Source organism: Rhinolophus sinicus, linkage group LG07 (genome assembly GCF_036562045.2).
Source record: "Rhinolophus sinicus isolate RSC01 linkage group LG07, ASM3656204v1, whole genome shotgun sequence".
NCBI classification, from domain to species: Eukaryota; Metazoa; Chordata; class Mammalia; order Chiroptera; family Rhinolophidae; genus Rhinolophus; species Rhinolophus sinicus.
Genome location: NC_133757.1, coordinates 13,056,323 through 13,077,297, shown reverse-complemented (window position 1 = coordinate 13,077,297; position 20,975 = coordinate 13,056,323). Strand labels below are relative to the sequence as shown.

The 20,975-nt window shown below is 35.0% G+C and overlaps 1 protein-coding gene across 2 annotated transcripts in view; it reads left to right on the top strand.

Moving 5' to 3' along the window:
- FHIP2A (FHF complex subunit HOOK interacting protein 2A) overlaps positions 1 to 20,027 on the top strand; it is a 30,664-nt gene extending 10,637 nt beyond the window's left edge. The window contains exons 2-16 of one of the 2 annotated variants that reach the window (XM_074339014.1): positions 139 to 359; positions 2,181 to 2,285; positions 2,744 to 2,866; positions 5,393 to 5,686; positions 5,868 to 6,064; positions 7,148 to 7,262; positions 7,778 to 7,854; positions 7,935 to 8,127; positions 8,305 to 8,474; positions 8,829 to 8,972; positions 9,855 to 9,945; positions 11,981 to 12,124; positions 16,405 to 16,545; positions 16,883 to 16,986; positions 17,102 to 20,027. In XM_074339014.1, the coding sequence (XP_074195115.1) occupies positions 168 to 359; positions 2,181 to 2,285; positions 2,744 to 2,866; positions 5,393 to 5,686; positions 5,868 to 6,064; positions 7,148 to 7,262; positions 7,778 to 7,854; positions 7,935 to 8,127; positions 8,305 to 8,474; positions 8,829 to 8,972; positions 9,855 to 9,945; positions 11,981 to 12,124; positions 16,405 to 16,545; positions 16,883 to 16,986; positions 17,102 to 17,207 (2,196 nt within the window). In that variant the 5' untranslated portion in view covers positions 139 to 167 and the 3' untranslated portion in view covers positions 17,208 to 20,027. Of the gene's footprint in view, positions 1 to 138; positions 360 to 2,180; positions 2,286 to 2,743; positions 2,867 to 5,392; positions 5,687 to 5,867; positions 6,065 to 7,147; positions 7,263 to 7,777; positions 7,855 to 7,934; positions 8,128 to 8,304; positions 8,475 to 8,828; positions 8,973 to 9,854; positions 9,946 to 11,980; positions 12,125 to 16,404; positions 16,546 to 16,882; positions 16,987 to 17,098 lie in introns of both variants that reach the window. The other variant, XM_074339013.1, reaches the window with a different exon arrangement.
- The last annotated feature ends 948 nt before the right edge of the window (positions 20,028 to 20,975 follow it).

Below are 20,975 nucleotides of genomic sequence, written 5' to 3'. Positions count from 1 at the left end.
TTTTTTGAATCAGATGGCAAAAGCAGCATCTAAATTCTAGCAAAGGTAATTATACCATAAGTATAAACCTCACTTAAGTTTGTAGTTCAGATTTCCCTCAGTTTGAATAGGAATAGGGAAACATAAAGAGTATTTTAGGTACAAATAATGCAGTTTAAAAATGTTTGATGAATGTCTTTTCTGGTTTAGATGACAAAGCTCCAGTCACAGACACAAATATTCCATCTCATCTGGAACAGATGTTAGATATATTGGTACAAGAAGAGAAAGAACGAGAATTTGGAGAGACAGGGCCATGTATGGAGTATTTGCTTCATCACAAGATCTTGGAAACATTATATACCTTGGGGAAAGCTGATGTAAGTTCCCAATCTGCATCATGTTTTTGGGCATGTAATACATGCATTTGTGTCTTAGAGATAAAGAAGCTGCCAAGTACTAAATTTAATTTACAGAGGTATGTATTAAGCATGATAGGATTTAAGTCAGTATTATGGAAAAAAAAATGTGCAGCCTAGTTTTAACTTTGCATAGAGGCAGCAAAGCTCCCAAATGCTCTAGACAACTGTTACTTAGTAAGCTGCCTAGAATTAGTGTAAACATTTATGAAAATAAACTCAAGTGCATGAGCTCAGAATCAAAGGAAATAAGAAGGAACCCAGTGAAAATTGGGGTACAAAAATAGGAATTATTTTTCATGATCCTGGAAGAAAATGTCACTGATTATTCTGACATTGACCCTGCTGATAAGTGGAGACAATTCAAGTTTTTAAGCCTGATGAGTCTTGAGAAATCTTTGCAAAGCTGGTATTATATAAATAATATTCTGTACCACCAAGCTTTCAATACATCTGAAGACAGGGTTCAAACGATGTGCTGCTGTGAGGGAAGGGGAGGAAGTTTGGGTTCAGGTCAGGAGGCCTGGCTTGGTCACTGATACACCGTGACCTTCAGGAAATCTCTTTGGTTAATCTTCCTCTTTAAAAACAAGGAGGTGATCACCAAGTGGCCTCCTCAACTCTAAAAAATCTGTGGTTTTGTTCTGTGAACTTCTATAATATATGTGAAAAATCAAACAAAACACAAAAACCCCAACTAATAGACATGCTTCAATACCAAATAGAGTTATGCATAGTAGTGTTAAAGATAATTGCCTTTTAACTAATCTATAATATCAATTTATTTTAATTCAATTCATTCGGTTTATATTTTCTAGGCAGTCCATCTCCCTAATACCCTGCAAGTCTTTCCCCCCGCCCGCCTTCTTTTTTCCTGTCCTGTGGGGAGGGATTGTATAACATTATGAGGAATAAACATTAATTTTTGAGCAAATGTTAGTAAGTGTACTATTAGTAAATTTATTTTGATATAGGTAATCTGAATAATGCAAGGTATTTGCTATCTTAAAAAATGTGCTTAAAATTATAGTTTATACTATTTCCAGATAGCATGACTATGAGGGTGCTTTGGAAATACTACTCATTTTGTGATTGTATTTTAAATGTGAGGCAGTATAAGTATGTTAATTATAGAACACGTAATGTTGATTCATACTCTCTTAATAGACAGGTAATCATCAGGTTTACTTTTCAGCAAATGTTTAAAACAGCTAGCATGTTATAAAAATGTCTATTAAATATTAATTGCATATAATAATCATAATGTAAATAGTTTTGTAACTAATTTAAAACAGCATTGTTAGAATAGTAGTTTGTACCTTAGGAATCTTTTTATTTACATTTCTGTGTTAGAAGTCTTTGTTTACTCCTGCATTTATATGATGGGAAGTTATTGATTACCTATCGTTAGTGTAAGTAACAAGATGCTGGCTTTACTGTGGCCAAGCTGTTAACTATAATAGTTTCACCTGACCTTAGCATTTAAATATGAACAGGTTGTCATTGCCTAAACCAAACTGTAATCTCAGCAGCGTGTTAACCACCATGCTGTTTATAATTACGTCAGCCTATGGTCCGACATGCTATATTATAGTCCCCGATGTAATTTTATTTCTAGAAAACCAGTCATTAATTTTGATTGAGAATTTTATTCTGGGGTGATTGCATTGACTGTTAGAAATGGAATACGTTTACATACATTGTCCTATTTTTTGAAGCTTTTGAGTAAGTGTGTTTGTATTGTCTCTTGTTTTCCTGTTTGCTGTCCTTTCCCATCCTCAGTGTCCTCCGGGAATGAAACAGCAGGTCCTGGCGTTCTACACTAAGCTTCTGGGAAGAATCAAGCAGCCGCTACTTCCACACATTAACGTGCACAGGCCAGTGCAGGTATTTTGTTCCCCTCACATAAAATTATTCGGTTCAGTTTCTTTTGGTATAGACATAATTTTATATGATATTCTTAAGAGTAAAAATAGTAAAGGAAATTAGTCTAATAATAACATGCAAATTAGAAAATGCTTGAGCTTCCATTATTCATGATGTTGCATTAAATGTACTGCATGTCTTTATATTTCTCTTTTAAAATTTTATACATTAATTTTTCCTGAACTTACCCCCATGACATCTCAAGGAGAGTTTTTTATATACATATCTCATTCATTGTTTTTGGAGTCACGTATTTGAAAAATTTACTAGTAAATTTATTTTGATATAGGTGACTGTAAATAGTGTTATACCTGAATGATGTAAGGTATTTTAAATATCCTTAAGATAAAAGTGTGGCTATTTTACATACTTGTAAAAAATAACCTAACTTAAAACATTTTTTTAAAAATTTTTGACAGAAATTAATTCGACTATGTGGTGAAGTCCTTGCAACACCAACGGAAAACGAAGAAATTCAGTTTCTCTGTATTGTATGTGCAAAACTGAAAGAAGATCCCTATTTGGTCAATTTTTTTCTGGAGGTATAATACTTAATATTCAAAATATGCTTATATTTAAATTATTATGAGAATTGACTATTCATATGCTTTTCATGTCCGTTATTACAGTCTCCCTGGTATGAGTTACTTACACACATTTTATTTTCTCCTGCGGGTCCGTAAGCTACTTGAGGACTAGGACTCTGTCCCATTAATCTCTGGGTCCCCACAGCCTCTCTAGTATCTAGTACAATGCATGATAACTGTTTAATTGACACTTACTGAATGAATGAACCTTTAGAGAAATTCAGCTTTACCACTCACTCGTAAGTATGGATAGTCACAAAAGTACTTTGCAGTTCTCTGGCATGTATCCCCTGAAATCTAATCTATATTAGTTTTATATTCACTAATATATGCATCTACTATGGGTTAAGTGCATATGCACTTAACTGTCTTTGCCCTAAAGGAGTTTATAGTCAGTGACGAAGGTAAGACCAATATTCAGATACGGTACATAATCTAAGGTAGAGTAAGGTGGGTCTCATAAGAAAGGTACAAAATAGATGCACGTTTAAGTGTTCACAGGATGAAGAGATCCCGTCTGCTCTAGGTCATCAGAAAAGACTTTATGGAAGAGGTTATCTTTGATAAGAGCCTTGCCCAATGTCGAGATAAGAATGGGTGAACATGAGTAAAAGATTGAAGACAGAAAAGTTTATGGAGTGTATGGTAGGAGAAGGGCCTGGGCAGATAGACCACGAACTGGCAAAGGCTTTGCATGGCAGGATGAGGGATTTGTGCATACCTACAGTTAGTTGTCGGGCAGCCACTGAAGATTTTTAACCAGGGATGATACTACAGATGGTGCCTGTGCCTTAAGTTAAATTGGTGGCAGCATCTCGTACAGTGGGTTCCTTTGCGGAGAGAGAAAAGCAGGGAAACTAACTTGGAAACTGATGGAGTAACCCAGCCACAAAGTAACAGGGACTCTAAATTGGAAGCGTTGGGCTGGAATAAAGTGATTCTGTTCAGGAGACCCTAGAGGTAGACTCGGTGTGGTCTTGTGTGGGAAGCGGGAGGAAGGGTAATGCGTGCTTGAACTCCTGAGCCAGTGAGGCTGCCACTAATGGAAAGAAGGGAGCTCTGGGGGAGCTTATTTTGAGGGGAAGCTGGTAATTTTAGTTCTGGATGCTTTGAGTCACATGATATCCTGATGGAGAGAATGAGCAAGTATTTGGTATTGCAGATCTGCAACTCGGGGTTAGTGTACAAATGTGCTGTGGGTACCCATGAAATCCCCAAAGTAGAAAGGAAACAGTTTCAGTAAGAACCAGAATGCAAGAGTGAAGGCAGCAGTTGCTTATAACCTAAGGAGCTTCTTAAAAATGCAGATTCCTTGGCTCCACCTCCAGATGGTCCCATTTAGGTCTGGTTGGGACCCAGGAACCTGCATTTTTATCAAGCCCCGCAGAAGACCGTGATGACAGCAGTCTTGAGTCATGCTTTGAGAAACATTAGTTTAAGGAGTGAGTGTTGTTCTAAGATTATCTTCCTCTTGCCGTTCTTATCTGAGATACCACTCCCAACAGCATTATTAGTATTTTGACGGAATAAAATGTTTTACATTCATAAAGACTATGATATGCAATTGATTTTATAGGAAATTGAGAAGTTGTTTGGAGTATTCATTTAGTTCCATAGAATTGTTTTAATCTACGTGCTATGTGCTCAATTTCTCAAGAAGATTGGCCTAAACTACACTTTTAACAGTAATAAAAGTGATTTATAATAACTATAATATAACTCACGAAGTAAACTTTGAATGCATTTAGCATTTAATTCACTTATATGGTGGGTAAAAAACTGTGGAAGGCCCTGTGGAGGAGCTGATTTATGGTGAATTCAAACTTGTGTGGGTGATGTGTTTTTGCTTTTATGTTCAAATGGAAAACAAGATACTATTGCCTTGAAACTGATAATCTGCTCCGGTTAAGATTCTCTTTGTGTTTGGGTGTGTGTATGGTGGGGGAGGGGGAAGGAAGGGGTCAACAAACACATCAAGCTAATCTCAACTTTTATCCTCAAAAACACTAATAAAAATGTCCTCAGAGTGTTGAATTCTTTTTATAAAGCAGAAATATAGGGAAAAACTTAGAAAAATCATCTTAGAAAGCTGATCTTAGAAGAGCCAACATTGAGACTATATATTCTTAGCCCAGTGATGAGAAAACAATTAACTGCAATTGAAACCTCAGAAATCTTTTTTCTTTTCTTTTCCACTAACATCAGTTGTTTTCAGTAGTCAAATAGTTATCACTAATATTGTTCGCTGCTTTTGGTCAGTGTAAAACATTTTATACATAGTGTCAAGATTGTCAAACACTTCTGCAATTTTAAAATATCTAAAACACAGTTTGTTAAAGTATGAGTGTCTTCATTTGTCAAAACACTTATGTATTGCTATGTTGGCTAGACATTGAATGTTACAGAAAAATCTATTGAAATGTGATTTCTGTTTTATAAGGTTTTTGATCGGAATCTTACAAAACATGTATTCCTTTTCAGAATAAGTTAAAGTCACTGGCTTCCAAAGGAGTACCAAATGTGACTTCAGAAGACACATTAAAAGGTCAGGATTCCTTATCAGCAGATACAGGACAGCCCTGTCGGTCAGAGGAACTGACCGGTGCTGTTGGAGTGGAGCAAACGGAGTTCGAAGATGAGCCTCCTCATCAGACAGATGACCTGTCTGCAAGCTTGGATAATCTCAGTGTCACTTCACTGCCAGAGGCCACAGTTGTTCGTCCAAACCAGGATTACAATTTAGTGAATTCTCTGTTAAATCTTACGAGAAGTCCTGTGAGTCATCCTCTTTAATTTTTCCCCCCTAATATGATCAGTTATATGCATTTAAAATAGAAAAAAATATCTGTTCTTATATTAGCGTGAAACGTTAAATCTTTTTAAGTTTAATTTTCCCAAACAACTCATCGTAGGTCTAATTCGAGAATTGAAGGGGGTGTGTGTTTTTTCCCTTCAGGATGGCCGAATAGCTGTGAAAGCCTGCGAGGGCTTGATGCTGCTAGTGAGTTTGCCAGAGCCGGCGGCTGCCAAGTGCCTCACACAGAGCACGTGCTTGTGTGAGCTGCTGACGGACAGACTTGCCTCCCTGTACAAGGCCCTACCTCAATCAGTGGACCCCTTAGATATTGAAACAGTGGAAGCAATTAACTGGGGGTAAGAACCAGCCATTATTTGTTTTCTTCCATAAAAGTGACTTCTTTCATCTACACGTTTAAGTCCTTTTCTATTTTGCAAAGATAGAAATCTTTCATTTTGAAAAATGTAGCATTACTAGTGATTAAATGGCATTATTATTGTTTTTTTTTGTTTTTTGTTTTTTTTTGAGGCTTGTTTTAAATTTGTTATTGGTTAGTGGTAATGAGTTGGCGTGGGAATAACCCAGCTGTTAAAGTTAAGCTACTTCTCCTTTGTCCATTCTGGTGATCAACTAAGACCTATAACTTTGTTTTTCGTTTTTTTAAATCCTTTGAAAAGTGATATCCTTTTTTATAAATAAGTTCCATGGCCCCTAGGGCAGTCTCGTATGTTTCATGACCTGTTTGTGTAGAATCTCTCCTACCTCGTTCTTTCACCCCTTTTATCCCCACCCCTCCATTCTCATCGGAAAATATGCTTATTGCAGAACACTTATAAGTTATTAAAAAGTATAAAGCAGCATAAGTAAAATTACCCACAAGCCTACCATCTATAAACAGTTTTAATATTTTGACATAATAACCTATTACTGGTTTTCTGTGTACTTTTAACCCTTTTGGTTCTTACTTGTTTTTCCACCCTGTGTTCTGTCAACATCTGTAGGGCAGACCCCCTTGTTAACTTTACTACTGTCGTGTATTTTAAGGCAAGAAGAGAAGCAGGCCAGTCAGTTCTTTCTGCAGAGCCTCCTTTATCTCCTTTCTCTTCTGTCCCAGTGCGGAGAATCTCCGACTTCATTTGTTACTCGGTCATGTTTATGGGAGAAGTATGAGGAGCTGTCTAACTGGTCTTTCTGCTGCAGCTCTCTTCTCCTTTAGACTCTTTATTCCCACGTAATGAGTAAAAATTGTTTACAACTTTAAAAGGTTTTATGTTTGGCTTTCTTTTATAAAACCCTCTTCTGGTAGTCATGCAGCATTGCCTGCGTAAATGTATCATACTCTGTAAGTTCATTCACGTGCCTTCATTTTCCCATATGTACTGAATTGAATTAATGCTTTTGGATAACTTTGAACTTAGCATTTCTTCTTTGTCCTACAGCTTGGACTCATATAGTCATAAAGAAGATGCTTCAGCATTTCCAGGAAAACGAGCCTTAATTTCATTTCTTTCCTGGTTTGATTATTGTGATCAACTCATAAAGGAAGCACAAAAGGTTTGAATAGTTTTGTTTATTGATCATTTAAAAACGTAAATGTCTATTAAGTGAAATTTGAATCCTCAGTTTATATCCCCAAGTATGTCTTAATTGTCTTAGGATAGCACAGTTAGGAAAATAAATAGAACCAAATTAAAAAGTGTGTGTGTATGTTAACTCGAATAAGTTACAATTCAAGCTCTGTCTTTATATTTCTTTAAGTATTATAGTACAACCCACACAAAATAACTTTGGCCTTCCTCCATTTCTTCTCTTTGGGAAGATGTTCATACCATAAGGTGATTGGGATAATAGTTTTATCCTGTTTGTCTTGTTCTTGGAAATTTAGATAAAATGTAAAGAACTTAATGACTAACATGTCATCTAGGTTTGTATACCATCAACAAAATGGTCAATAGGCAAGTTTGTTTCCTACATTAATTCAGATGGAGAATGCAAACTGATTTATTGATGATAAAAATTAATCTCTTTTCCATTAAAAAAAAGATAATGATGTTTGTACTACATTCTAGACTGCTGCTGTTGCTCTTGCCAAAGCCGTTCATGAAAGATTTTTTATTGGTGTTATGGAACCACAGTTAATGCAAACGTGAGTGGCCTCTTAATTTAAAAAAAAAATCATTGTGTTCATGTTATTTTTGTCCACTGATTACCTGTTTGTTACGCCAGTTCTGAGATGGGCATTCTGACATCAACTGCTCTGCTTCATCGCATTGTTCGGCAAGTAACCTCTGACGTTCTGCTTCAAGAAATGGTGTTTTTTATCCTCGGAGAACAGCGAGAACCAGAAACTCTGGCAGAAATTAGCAGACACCCTTTAAGACATAGGCTAATTGAACATTGTGATCACATATCTGATGAGGTAAGCTATGGGATGACTTAGAATTTGGCTGAAATTTATTTTAGTATACTTGTGATGTTTTGAATATCAACCTCTGTTATGTGCCTCTAAAAATTGAAAGCATGACTTCCAGGATGGTAAGAAGAATAATTTATTTAAAGATACTTTTCAGTTAGCCTTTATCATTTTTGGTTTCAGATAAGCATCATGACATTAAGGATGTTTGAACACCTTTTACAAAAACCCAATGAGCACATTCTTTACAACTTGGTCCTAAGAAATCTTGAAGAAAGAAATTACACAGAATATAAACCTGTGTGCCCAGAAGATAAAGATGTGGTGGAGAATGGATTGATAGCAGGAGCAGTGTAAGTTTCTGTCCGACTCTGTGAGTTTAGCATTGTATATAGAATCATAATTTTCTCTCTGATTTCTCTCCCTTATATAAATAATCTCTTAAGTTTAAAAGCTTTTAAAAATAAAATTTAGATGTCTTGATATTACTGTCCCTTTAAATTACAGTGGTATTATCTATTCATCAAACCCAACAAAATCACTATATTCTTGGGTTAGATGTTAATATAAAATGTTAACTTCTCTATGAATATAAATACTTTTTTTATTAATAAAATTATGTAAGAACAAAATTATTTCTAAGAACATATATAATAAATTGTTTAGAAAATATAATAAAATGTTTTTTTGTACATTATTAAACCTAGAGATCTGGAAGAAGATCCATTATTTACTGACATTGCACCAGATAACACTTTGTCAAACCAAGAGTGGCTTAGTTCTTCACCTCCCACTACTCCAGACCACCCCAAAAATGATGGGAAAACTGAAGTCCATAAAATTGTAAATAGGTGAGTTGCTATATAAATTTGACTTACATCTCTTTGCTTGTGTTTATAACCTATATATAATAGCTCTGCTCTTAGATTGTCACAGAGATATATGATGAAATCAATCTTCCTCTATTTAATCTAAAGATTATGTCAGCTTTTGTCATGCTTATGTAGTAAGAGCCTAGGGGCAGCAATCAATAGCAAAAGGGAAAGGCTCTACTTAATAAAGAAATAAAAACAAGTAACAGGGGTTAAAGCCACCCTACTTTTTTACATATAAATAATTTAAAGTAATTCCCAATTGGAGCAACATGGAGAATTTCCAGTTTGATAAATTGTACTTATTAGACATGTACTGGTTGTATATGCTAAGCATAAGGTTATTCCTTTTGTTAGTTTGTTTTTACTGTTTTTTCTTAGGTGACTTTTTTTTTTTTTAAAGTGAAATTCCTTCTTTTTCTTCCTTTGTTTGCAATGCTGTTATTGATATGCCTAGTCCAGGCAGATGGCTTTAGAGAAAATTCCATAAGGCTCAAGATGCAAAATTCAGGCACATAAAATCTTAAATTCAATTACTTAAAAGCGAGTTTCCTGAGATTAACAGATATGGCAATCTGTTATTGTGCTGTAATGTAAAAAGAAAAGTCATTTTAGGCTTACTTCTACTTTAAGTGGAATGAGTAATTTTTTAATAAACCCTTTAAAATAATGAAAGTGTATTTAATAAGTGAATTGTAAGCCTGATTTAAGATAAGTACTTAACATATAATTTTATTTTTTAAGTTTCCACTTGTATTAATACTTGATTAAACTGGAGATATCACTAGATATATTAATACATATAAAGATATTGAATTGTGAGAGTATTTATGTTACTGACCGCGGCTTTTTTCATTTAAGTTTTCTCTGTCTCGTACCGGATGAAGCCAAATCATCCTACCATGTTGAGGGCACTGGATATGACACCTACCTCCGAGATGCTCATAGGCAGGTAAGTCCAGTAACTAATTTTTTGAAATGAAATCTAATAATGCACACAGATGCCTTGTCATTTCTCCAAAGGTTTGCCTTTCCCTGCAAGATGTGAACTCCAGTCTTGCTACTGTAACTTTCTACAAGTGACCTTGCTGTGCATTTCCCTGACTGTGCCTTTATCTCATGACTTCTTTATGCTCCCCTGGCTCTCCCTCCCTCCCCCACCCTTTCTTCCCTTTTTGTGCTCCACATCCTGTCTCCTACTGATCCAAAACATGATCTTGAACCGCTTCTGCCTACCACCACGCCTCTCCCAGTGCCCCGCTCTTATCCTTTCCTGTCCACCACTGCTCTTCCCCCAGAGCTGTCTCTTCCATCACTCTCTCACTCACTCCTTTGTCCCCTGCATTCTAGCTTTCTGTCTCACTGGAACTACTTTCTCAAAACTCTCCTCTTAGTTGTTAGATTAAATGGCCTTCTCTCAGTCTTTTCTCTCGATAGCATTTTGCATTTTACAGAATTCCAAATTTTGAAATGTCTCAAATCAGAAAAATGTATATTTGGTTTTCATCTAAATCCTTTGGATTTATGTGTGCTATTATATATAATTAATTTGCATATGCCTAGAGTTAATGCATAATACTTCAAGCCTGGATTCAAGTCCACATTATCACATGAACAATTAGAGTAATGTACTCCTCGTGTAACAATAAAAGGCAGTAAGAGTCTCAGTAGTACCAACTGGATTTTTAAATTGCTTTTATTCTTTCTGTAAAGTTTCATTTCCATTTTCTGATTACAAATGCAGTTGTGGTTATTTCAGAAATATTAGAAAACAAATGAAAAGGACAGAAAAAAATTTAACTATTACTTTCCAGGTCAGAATTTCAGAATTAATGCGAAAATGCTTTTCTAAGTATTGGGAAGTGGTTTCATAAAGATAATTGTCTACTGAAAGCCAAATAGTTGAAAACTCACAATATATTGAAGAAGGTGGCTTTTCTTTATCATTTTAAATATGTTTTTCTTTTAAAAGTTGAAGTTAGAGCTTCATGGTGAGAATATGTTTTGTTTTAATATCAGGTAATTTGCAAAATATGAGGTAATTTGCAAATCAGAGTAGTTCTGCTTTATCAAATAAGGAGAATCTGAAAAGGGAAAGAATATGGAAGAAAACTGCTCTAAATTTCTTTCATTTAAATCAAATAAATTACATATCGGGGAAGACTTTAAAAATTTATTTTTATTACATGAGATATTCTTGTACTTGTAAAAATTCATATTGTTTATCCCAGTGATAAACTCTGTGTAGTGAAGGACCCGTTTCTTATTATTTCCGATCTGTCACACACCAGCACTTTTGTAAAATACAATAAAAATGAATTACTAGAAAAATGAAAAGAGCAAACCCAAATGACAAGCCGTGATTGTCTTATTAGAGTCAACAGACATAAAATTTACTCAGTTAAGTTGCAACGACAGGTTCTACCTTCCTGCTCACAGTTTCTGCACCATCTCATTGTGGTGGTAGCGCTTTGTGGCCCACACCTTGAGCAGCCCTGTTTTACCTGTCCTAGCAGAACAACATGCCCACTGCGAAGGCGTCATAGGAAATTGAGCTTTTCTTCTCAGATGAGATGCGTCTGTTCATCTATTACAGGTAGCATCTGAGAATAGACTTGAAAATGTGGCTAGGGCTTACTTGGCTTTTTAAATATTCTCTAAATATATAATGCAAACAAGTAAAGGGTTAAATTCCTCTAAAGGAAGGAGCATAAGCACAGTGGTTAAAGTGGTACTTTGATAAACTGAAAATACACCTTTTTTTTAATCAACATATATTGGTACTGGTGGTTACAGTCTTACTTTGTTCCTCTAGGTAGGGTGTTATCTGAGTTCTCTCTTCTTCCCCCTCCCATGGCACCTCACACATAATAGACATTCTGCAGTCAAATGGATGTTTATATGCCTGTTTGAGGAAATCATTTTTATTTCACCTCAATTTGTTTTTCATTAGTTCTTCTCTAATGATCTGAATGCTTTTCCCCTAGTTCCGGGACTACTGTGCTATCTGCTTAAGATGGGAGTGGCCTGGGTCTCCAAAAGCATTGGAAAAGTGCAATTTAGAAGCAGCTTTCTTTGAAGGTCATTTTTTGAAAGTTTTATTTGACAGAATGGGAAGAATTCTTGATCAGGTAATAAGTTGTAAAATACTAATTTTCATATTATTTTGTTACCTTTCCTTATGGGTTCATCTCAAGTCTTAATTTAGATCAATAAGGTAATTTTATTTTATTTTTTTTGGTTTTTCCACTAGATGACTTTTTTGTAAAGCTTGCTTGCCAACAACTGGTGGGTGTTTGATGCATTTGTTATGTTAAAAGCATTTATTTGGTCTGACAGCTTTTACAGAATTGAATATTTTACTTCTCATTGTAGGCCATTGACTTAATATGTTTAGCGTGTTTTGGAGGTGATTAGAGTGCTTTCCTTTTATTGACTTAGAGAGCCTTTTAGTTATTACAGTTAGTACAGATACAGATAGTGCCAACCTTGTAAAGGTCAATTCAGAAGACCTTAAATGTCATTTGAAATTAATCTTGAACACACTGGTCTCGTTAATATTACAGGACAGTGTTAGATGAAGCTGCTGCTTCAAAGAACTTGTGAATGATACTTATTTTCATAGGGGGAGGTGAAGTAAAAAGGGTAAATTTACTTATTGCGGGGTGGACAGAAATTACCATCAGCTGGTATGTTGCTGTGTGCATTTCACTGCCTGTCAGGAGATAGGAATTTGGGATTATAGAATCTCTCCCTTCCTATCCTCCATCCCTCCCTCCCTCCCTCCATCGCTCATTGACAAAGTGATGATGGAGCTCTGAAATGCTTTACACACTGGGATATACACTTGAAATAAAAGACCCTGGCATAATATTTGTCTTAACATAGAAATTGAGTTAACCAATTTGAAATGAATTTAAAATTGTATATTAAAGTACTTGTTCTCTTTTAGCATTTTGAGTAAATATTTATGTGAGCCTAGGGGGTTATAAAAGAAATTTACAATGTAAGCTGGCTGTATTCAATAACCAGAAAGCCAAATAAAGAAATTATAATTTAAGAAGTATTTCACTAGGGCAGACTTCAGTCAGTACTGTTGCTGATAGTTATCAGTAAAGAGATAGAGGAAATCTTTTTTTCTTTTACTCTTTTAATAACATGAGCTGTATCTCTGGTGTTTAGTTGTTTGTTCATTTGTTTTATACTTAACAACCAAAGCATTTAAATCCAGCTACTGTAGGTATTATGCTCTATACATCATGGCTGTGTAACCTCCTGGGGTGCAGGGCCCATCATTTATTGTTTTTTTGTGTGTGTGTTGGTTTGCTACACTTAGTTTGGATCTGATTGAGCTAACATGCAAGAGACATTAACAATCTGTATCACGGCAGTGATCTTTAGACATTTTGCCCAAAAACACTAAAATGGAATCTAACTTTTAAAAAGTAGTTTCTAAATGGATTGAAAGATCCTCTTGGAATCATTATCACTCGAGCATTTTTTCCTTAGTTTGTAGAATGCTGACACAAAAGGATACACTTGGAGACGGAATATTCTGAAATGCTTAAAATGCACGTTGTTTCAGCAGCAGGCACTCCACAGTGCAGCCCTCATTCATACAGTGTCTCCGTCACTCTTCCTGTAACCCTAATGGTAGGCAAAACAGATTGCTGGCATTACACTGCAAGTGAGGAACCCTTAGTTTCAGTTCATGTGACAACAGTGAGCTGTGGAGCATAGCCTTTTGTCTTTAAAACCCTTCATTTTCCAAGCCTTTTTTGGTAAGAACATTATATAGTCAGATCTCAAAAGATAATCATCAGGAGTTCTGGTATTCCGAGCAAGCTTGGTTTTGTTTAATCTTATTTCTTTTCCAAATGTTTTTGCTGAGGACGATGTTTGCTTTGTAGTTTCTTAGTATGTGCCCCTGATAGGGTCGCGATAAGCAGGCTGGGATTAAATATTGATTATGAATAATTAATAAAGTAGCTAATTTCTGCAGTTATAATTGAGAACTTATGACATCAAGTATTCATGACACTATTTTGTTGTCAAAGTGTTAATTTTTTAAAAATACTTCATAATGCAAACGTTTAGTATTGTTTGTAACTGTGGGGATTTTAAAAAGAGTAAAATGCTACGCTACATAGTAGAATGTAAAGAACACCAGGAAAAATGTAAGAGGCCAGGTTCTTGTCCTTACCCTGCCTGTGAAGAGTTTGAACTTGGGCAACTAACTTAGCCACTTGTCACATTTTCTTATTGTTAAAATGAAGTTGATCTCACTTGCCCTGACCTCTTACTTAAATTTGCTTGTAAGAATTAAATGAAAAAAGTAATTCAAAATACTTTAAAACATAAAAAATCTGTTAAATGCAGGTTATTATTAGACATTTCAGAGACTGTCAAGTGTTTGAGATTTTTAAAGATTTAACTTAAATCTTATTATTTTGAGTGTTATATTTGGCCTTTAGTAGGAAGGTTGAAGCAGTTTGCTGGTGACAGTATGCTTTTAAGTCGAAGTTTATTGTCTTGAAATTCAGACCTTACATTTAGTGTGAGCTCAGTCAAAATTGGGCCGAGTCCATCTGACATATCAGAAAAATCTGGTTAGCTTTCATTTCAGGTGAATACTGTATAAAGTACAAAATAAAGGGATCCAAAATAATAAATATAAACACTTACTATTAACCAACCCCCAAAATGCCAGCTTGTGTTAAAGTTATTACCAATATGAGGTAGAGACCATTTCAGAGTATGGTGGCACAATTTCTATCTAGCTGAAATGTATTTTCAGTTTCACAACATTAGAAAATAATCCATGTCAGCCTTAAATTTCTTAAACAACCAAAAACATAGATTCTTGTTCAAATATTAAAAATCAAGTAACAAACACCATAGAGAGAAAATAAAAGTTTAAGTGGCACTATGTCTTGGTTTAAAGCCAAACTTTTTGATTGAGTCATTTAAGCACCGCAAAAGTGTTTCCATTGTGCCTAAAGTATAATATGAATTCACTGTTTTTTACGAATTGAGTCTTGGAGAAGGCTTTTTATTCTGTTGCAAATATTATCAAGTAGGAGGAGATTATGCTCTTTGATAGGAATAGTACCTCCTTACATTTATCCTGCTTATGGCTAGATTTTGAGTAAGAGTGACTTAGGCATAGTTTTTCTTTCATGAAATCTGTGTTCATGAATCTAGTGGTAGGTAAGAAAGATTAAATTGAACTTACAACACAGGACTTGAGTTTTTGTATATTTGATACCTTCTGGCACGTGCTCAAGCTTTGTTGTCCTCTGAATGCCAAATATTCACTTCTTAATTGGTGTTCATTATGATCAAGGGTTCAAAAGCTGCTCATTGAAGGAGAGCAAAGCATTCAGCTTCCATGGCGAATGTTAACTTGCTCCGGGATCACTTCTCCCTTCTCGGTGCCGCACCATGTCTCTCACTCATCCTGTCACCTGGGTTCTTCACCTCCCTGCTGAAGTCAGTTTTGTTTCAGACACTCGGTTACCTTTGGCTGCTTGGAAGGAGACTGGAAGGGGCGAGAAATTTCTGGTGAAAGTTATTGCCGCACTAATAACAACTCCTTTGTATAGTGTGCCTTCGGCTTTGGTTTTTACATCCTCTGTAAAGCACCTTCAGGTTACTTTCTATGATGAACAAATAAGCTAAAAATAAAAAACCAGAATTCAAGTACAGTTGTGATCCTACACACAAACGCACATACATACGAGGAGCTCTCCACAGATGTGCCGTTATTTTGGGAGAGTGACTGTTCCTACAGTGAATGAGATGGCCCCTGTCTGCAGTCACCATTGGGAATCTTCTCCTTCACTTTGAGGCACACGCTGGTCATGTCTGCCCCCGAGTACTTTTATTCTGTGTACAAGGTTCTGTGATGTACATGACACCATTTTACTATGTATACACTTTTGGAAATTGGTAGTAGTTGAATAATCTAAGAGATGAGGAATGTCATTTCTAAAATTAGGCTACTGTATTTAATACATTCCCTTCTATCTTTGATCTTACATGTAATGTGTCCTCTGTTGTTTGTAATTAACATTACATACAACACTTGGTTGGGTTTTGATAACCTCTTGAACTATTTCATTAATTTAAAAAGCCTGTGTAAAACAAACATTCTGACTATGGTAAGCATTTGGGTTTTTTCTGTGTTTATATGCATGCTTTTGTTTTAGACTTGAGTTATATGCTCTTTGACTAGGATGGTGAGAGCTAATTTAGTTACAGGCATTTTCGTTATAGAAGAGCATGTGGAGGGAGGAATAAGATGGTAGATTTTCCTTTCCTGAAAAGACAAATTGAAATGGTAAATTAAGTGCTCAGGTATATACATATAAATAACATCAATGTCTTTTTGTTTTTTACCTCTCCATAGCCATATGATGTAAATTTACAAGTAACCTCGGTGTTATCTAGACTTTCTCTCTTCCCTCATCCACACATACACGAGTACCTTTTGGATCCTTACGTGAACCTTGCTTCTGGCTGTAGATCACTCTTCTCTGTAATTGTCAGGGTGAGTTATTAGTTTTGTTAGATTCTCTAGGATTGATAAACCTGTCCAATTAACATCTCCCTATCGTATGTAATTAGTGTCATATAATGAAAAATATTATATATCGACTGTTTAGAAGTAATTATTTTACTATAAAATGTGGAGAAAAAAATTCATTCTCTTAAATGATATATGTAATTTATATTTTAAGGAATAGATATTAGTCCTTTGTCAGCGATAGTTATGGTTAGAGTGAAAGGTGACGGTCTTCATTTGGTAATAGGAAATGGAATATTATCCCAAAAATCCCTACATAGTCGATATCAGGAACTGAGTTCATTTTGTCTCTGTGATGCAGGTTGTTGGAGACCTTATGGTTAGAATCCAGCGTATTCAAGACTTTACTCCCAAGCTTCTGTTAGTCAGAAAGCGGTTACTTGCTTTAGAACCTGAAGGACCTGTGTAAGTCAGTGTTGTACATGACACAGTTTTGTTTTCTTTTACCTAAAAATTCCAACCAAACTTGACAATCTGCTGATAACTTAAACTGATGTGTTGCCTGCTTCTCCCTTAGCAGTATTGACCACATCACATTGCTGGAGGGTGTGATCGTGTTGGAAGAGTTCTGTAAGGAGCTGGCGGCAATTGCGTTTGTGAAATACCACGCTTCCTCCACCCCGTAAATGGCATCTTTCAAGTAACTAAGGGAACAGAACAATTGTGTAAATTTCATCGAAAAAGTTCCACCCAGTGAAGAGAGGATAAAAAGCCTTTTTAAATGAAGCATTGCTGTAAACTGGACAGAACCATTACGGACCCCTTGAGTGGACAATTTCAGTAAAATGTTGTAAGATGTTGTTTTCATTGGCTTCATCATAATGGTTTTATATATAAAATTGCACGTCCTTGAATCCAGGATACAATCAAAGGAACTTCAGGAAATGAGCGTTTCTAATGCCTGTGTGACAAGCTGCAAAATTTCTGATGTCATGACTTCGATGATATTTCTGTTATTTTAATATCCTTTTAGGTAGCAAGGCATTTTGACATTCTCTGGGACTCAAATGCTTATATTCTTTTGGATTAATAAGTAGCAAAAAAAACAAATTTTATAACTTTTTAAGGTCAGAATTCTTATCAAAAAATATGAAAAAAACTAACTGAGAAAAAATACAATTCAGGGACCATCAAATGAGTTAATAGTCGGAGATAAAAATGTGTAAAGCGCCATTAACTCTCTTCAGCTTTTCTAAGAATAACAATTTAATATGATAAAGAAATTCTTGATTAATATAATATATATATATATATTTTTAAAGAACTGTTCTTTTACTCTTGTGCACATAGCCATGGTAGTGATTCGTTTTCACGCATGGGTCCCAGTATATTTAAACCGTGTCATTTTTGCAACAATGTTGAATTCGAGCTCCCCATTGGTAGTATTTGCTAAAATAGTATTTTCTTACGCTAATTAACATGTATTGGGTTGAGAACCTTTTGTTTTCCTCTCTGTCTCCCTCCCTGAAAATTGTTTCATAAAATTGCTTTATAATTTGATTTTCTTTTTGAAATGCATGATGGTGTCCTGATGGGGGACTGACGGACTGCTAACTCCTAGTCAGCAATCAAAATGGCAATGGGCTCCTTAATGTTTACATTACTTGTTCATTTTTGTTCAGTCTTTTGTTTTTAATGATTCTAAAGACAGTTTAAAAAAAAAAAAAAAGACAACCAGTCTGTACCGTTTACATGTTAAAGAATGGGTAGGTTGGGTGTGTGTGTGAATGGGTGTGTAGGCAGGAACGCGTGTGGGTGGTCTGCACACGGCATGCTGGGACTGGGTTTACAAAATGGAGTTTGCTAATCCACTCTATTCTTCCTGTAAGTGATGCTTGTCACTCGAATATATTGCTTCTAAGCTTTCCTTTCCTTTTTTTTTTTTTTTTTTTAGTCGAAACGTTAAGTGGCAGCACTTTATTTTTCCATTTACTCATATTTGGGGGAGCAGACTATCAAATTGGTAGCTTGAAAGGAACTGTTGCTGTCCCTTCTGAGAAGTCCTTTTATGTAGCATGCTTGCATATGTCCAGTGTGTGTGGCATGTGCATAGAAGCATGTTTTACACCTACTGCTCATTTTGTTATATTCGTTTTTCTGATTTATTTTATAGTTAGATTTTGCTATTTATTTAGGAAAAAATATCAAGATTATGAATATCTTTGGCTCGAGAATGCTTACCACTGTTAAAACCACATAAAGACTAAACTTCTGCAAAGACTAAATTTCTTAGCTCTAAGAAATTTATTAAGCAAAACAGTGGAAGAACAAAAATGGGCGATAGTTACTTTGTGATTTTCTTTAAATGATTTTTAATGATGGGATTATTAAATTTGCTGTATTTGTTGATCAGTCCATGTAAGGAACACTGCAGCATCTTCAGTTTTCAGTGTAGTTGTAGTCTACTTTGATGTAAGTGTAGTTAAAATAAGGCATTAAGAGATATTAGATATTTCTTAATGTTTCCCTAGTTTTCAGTAGGTGTAATAGCAATGATGTGACCGCTCAAACCAAATAAAATACTATTTTATCTTTGATTTCACAGTGGGACCTTACAGCTAATCCATGAAACCAAGCTCAGAAAAGCTTTAACTTTTTGTGTGTCTATGCTGCTTCTTAAAACATAATTATTTTTCTAAGTTATTATAATGACTTTTATTTGTAATCAGCTAAAGCTTAAGGTATATTTTGTTTTTCTAAATTCCTTCCTTCCTGGTCCCTCCCTCCTTCTGTCTGTCCCTCCCTCCCTCCTTTCTTTCTTTCATATTTAGTTCAGACCTAGAGCCAGCACAAGTTCTCACAGTGAGTTGGATTTGTTAGTGAAACATTGTACTGCATTGTTAGTCTTTTTCTTACTGTCTTTCGGAAGCTGAATATTTCCGTGATTCAATACTTGCAAAACAATGACTAAAATGCACTGTGGGGGTAGAAAGTACCGTCTTAACAATTGATTGCCATAAGCAAATTCCAAACTGAATTTCTAGCCTCCCTTCACATTGCTATAAATAAGTATGCACATTTGTTTATAAACTTTCTAACAATATAGTCTTTGGTTTTATTTTTAGTAATGAGCCACATTCTTTACTTGATAGAACTCAAATTCGTCCTTAGCCAATTATCATTGTAGTATTCACATTATAACTATGTAATGTTTTCATGATATATCTGTCTGTGCAATATGGAAGCTATGAGTGGATTCATAGCTTTTTGGTTTAATTGTACATTATTGTGTGTACATGTGTATATGTATGTATATATATATATGTATATTTGTATATAAGGACCAAAATCCTTAGCTTGCTTACACTGTTGCTGGTGTAAAGATTGTTACACTTAATTTTACGGGGCACAAATTATGGAATTCCTTTGTAATTCATGGTAACATATTTCCATAAATTATTGCATTAATATACAATTACCATTTAATTAGGAAGTTTATAGGTATTGACAGAAGTTGCATTGAAGTGATAAAACTGCAAATTATATGGTAATTATATTTTGGGTAGTACAATTAATCAAAACATGAATGTCATTATGACACATGCTGTGTTAAAACATGACAGATAATCATATTTCTGGGCCCTGTAAAACAGTGTTACTGTAATGCTCTGTTTTGCCTCCTTCCTTGTTTACATTAAACAAAGGATTATTGGTAAATTTTTCTATTGAACATTATGTAGGTTACTGACAGTGTTAACCAAGGCCTGGAATTCTTGGGCCATCTGTGAAGAAACTTTTCAGGTGGCAATTGTGTACCTACTATCTCTTCAAAGGAAGTTGTAATCAAGTTCAACTTTTTGTGCTAACAATGCATGCAGGACTATGAGGGATAATCTAAAAATAAATAATGTAATTTAAACAAAATGTCTTCTTATATTTTTGTAGAATTCTAGTTAGAAACATTTCATTCCCTGATAAGTCGAAAACAAAAATTCTTAACACACAAAAGGATATGACACAACAATCAGTAGGTCCCTACAGCATTGATTCCAGGGAAAGAAAAAGAAATAATGTATCAGAATATTTGTAAAGGCAAATGTGTAGCTTGAAAATTTCCCCTGGGTGAGCCTCATATATATTATCCAGCGCACTCCTTAATAATCACTTCCCTAAAGGAAGGAATTTTTATACGGGTCTTAGAAAAACAATTCATTGTTAGCATTATTTCTTAATATATTTACAACACATATAAAGACTTTTTAACTGACATTTAAAACAATTAGACTCTAAGCTTATTCCATTTATTTGAGTATTTGCCAAAGTCCCTTTATTGGAAACTGAAAGAAACATGTAAATACATGGCACAATCAGAAAGAGAAAAACCTAGTTATTAACCCCACCTACCCATGATTCTTTTCAGCCAGTGTTATTCAAAATAGTTTTAGGAGGTAATA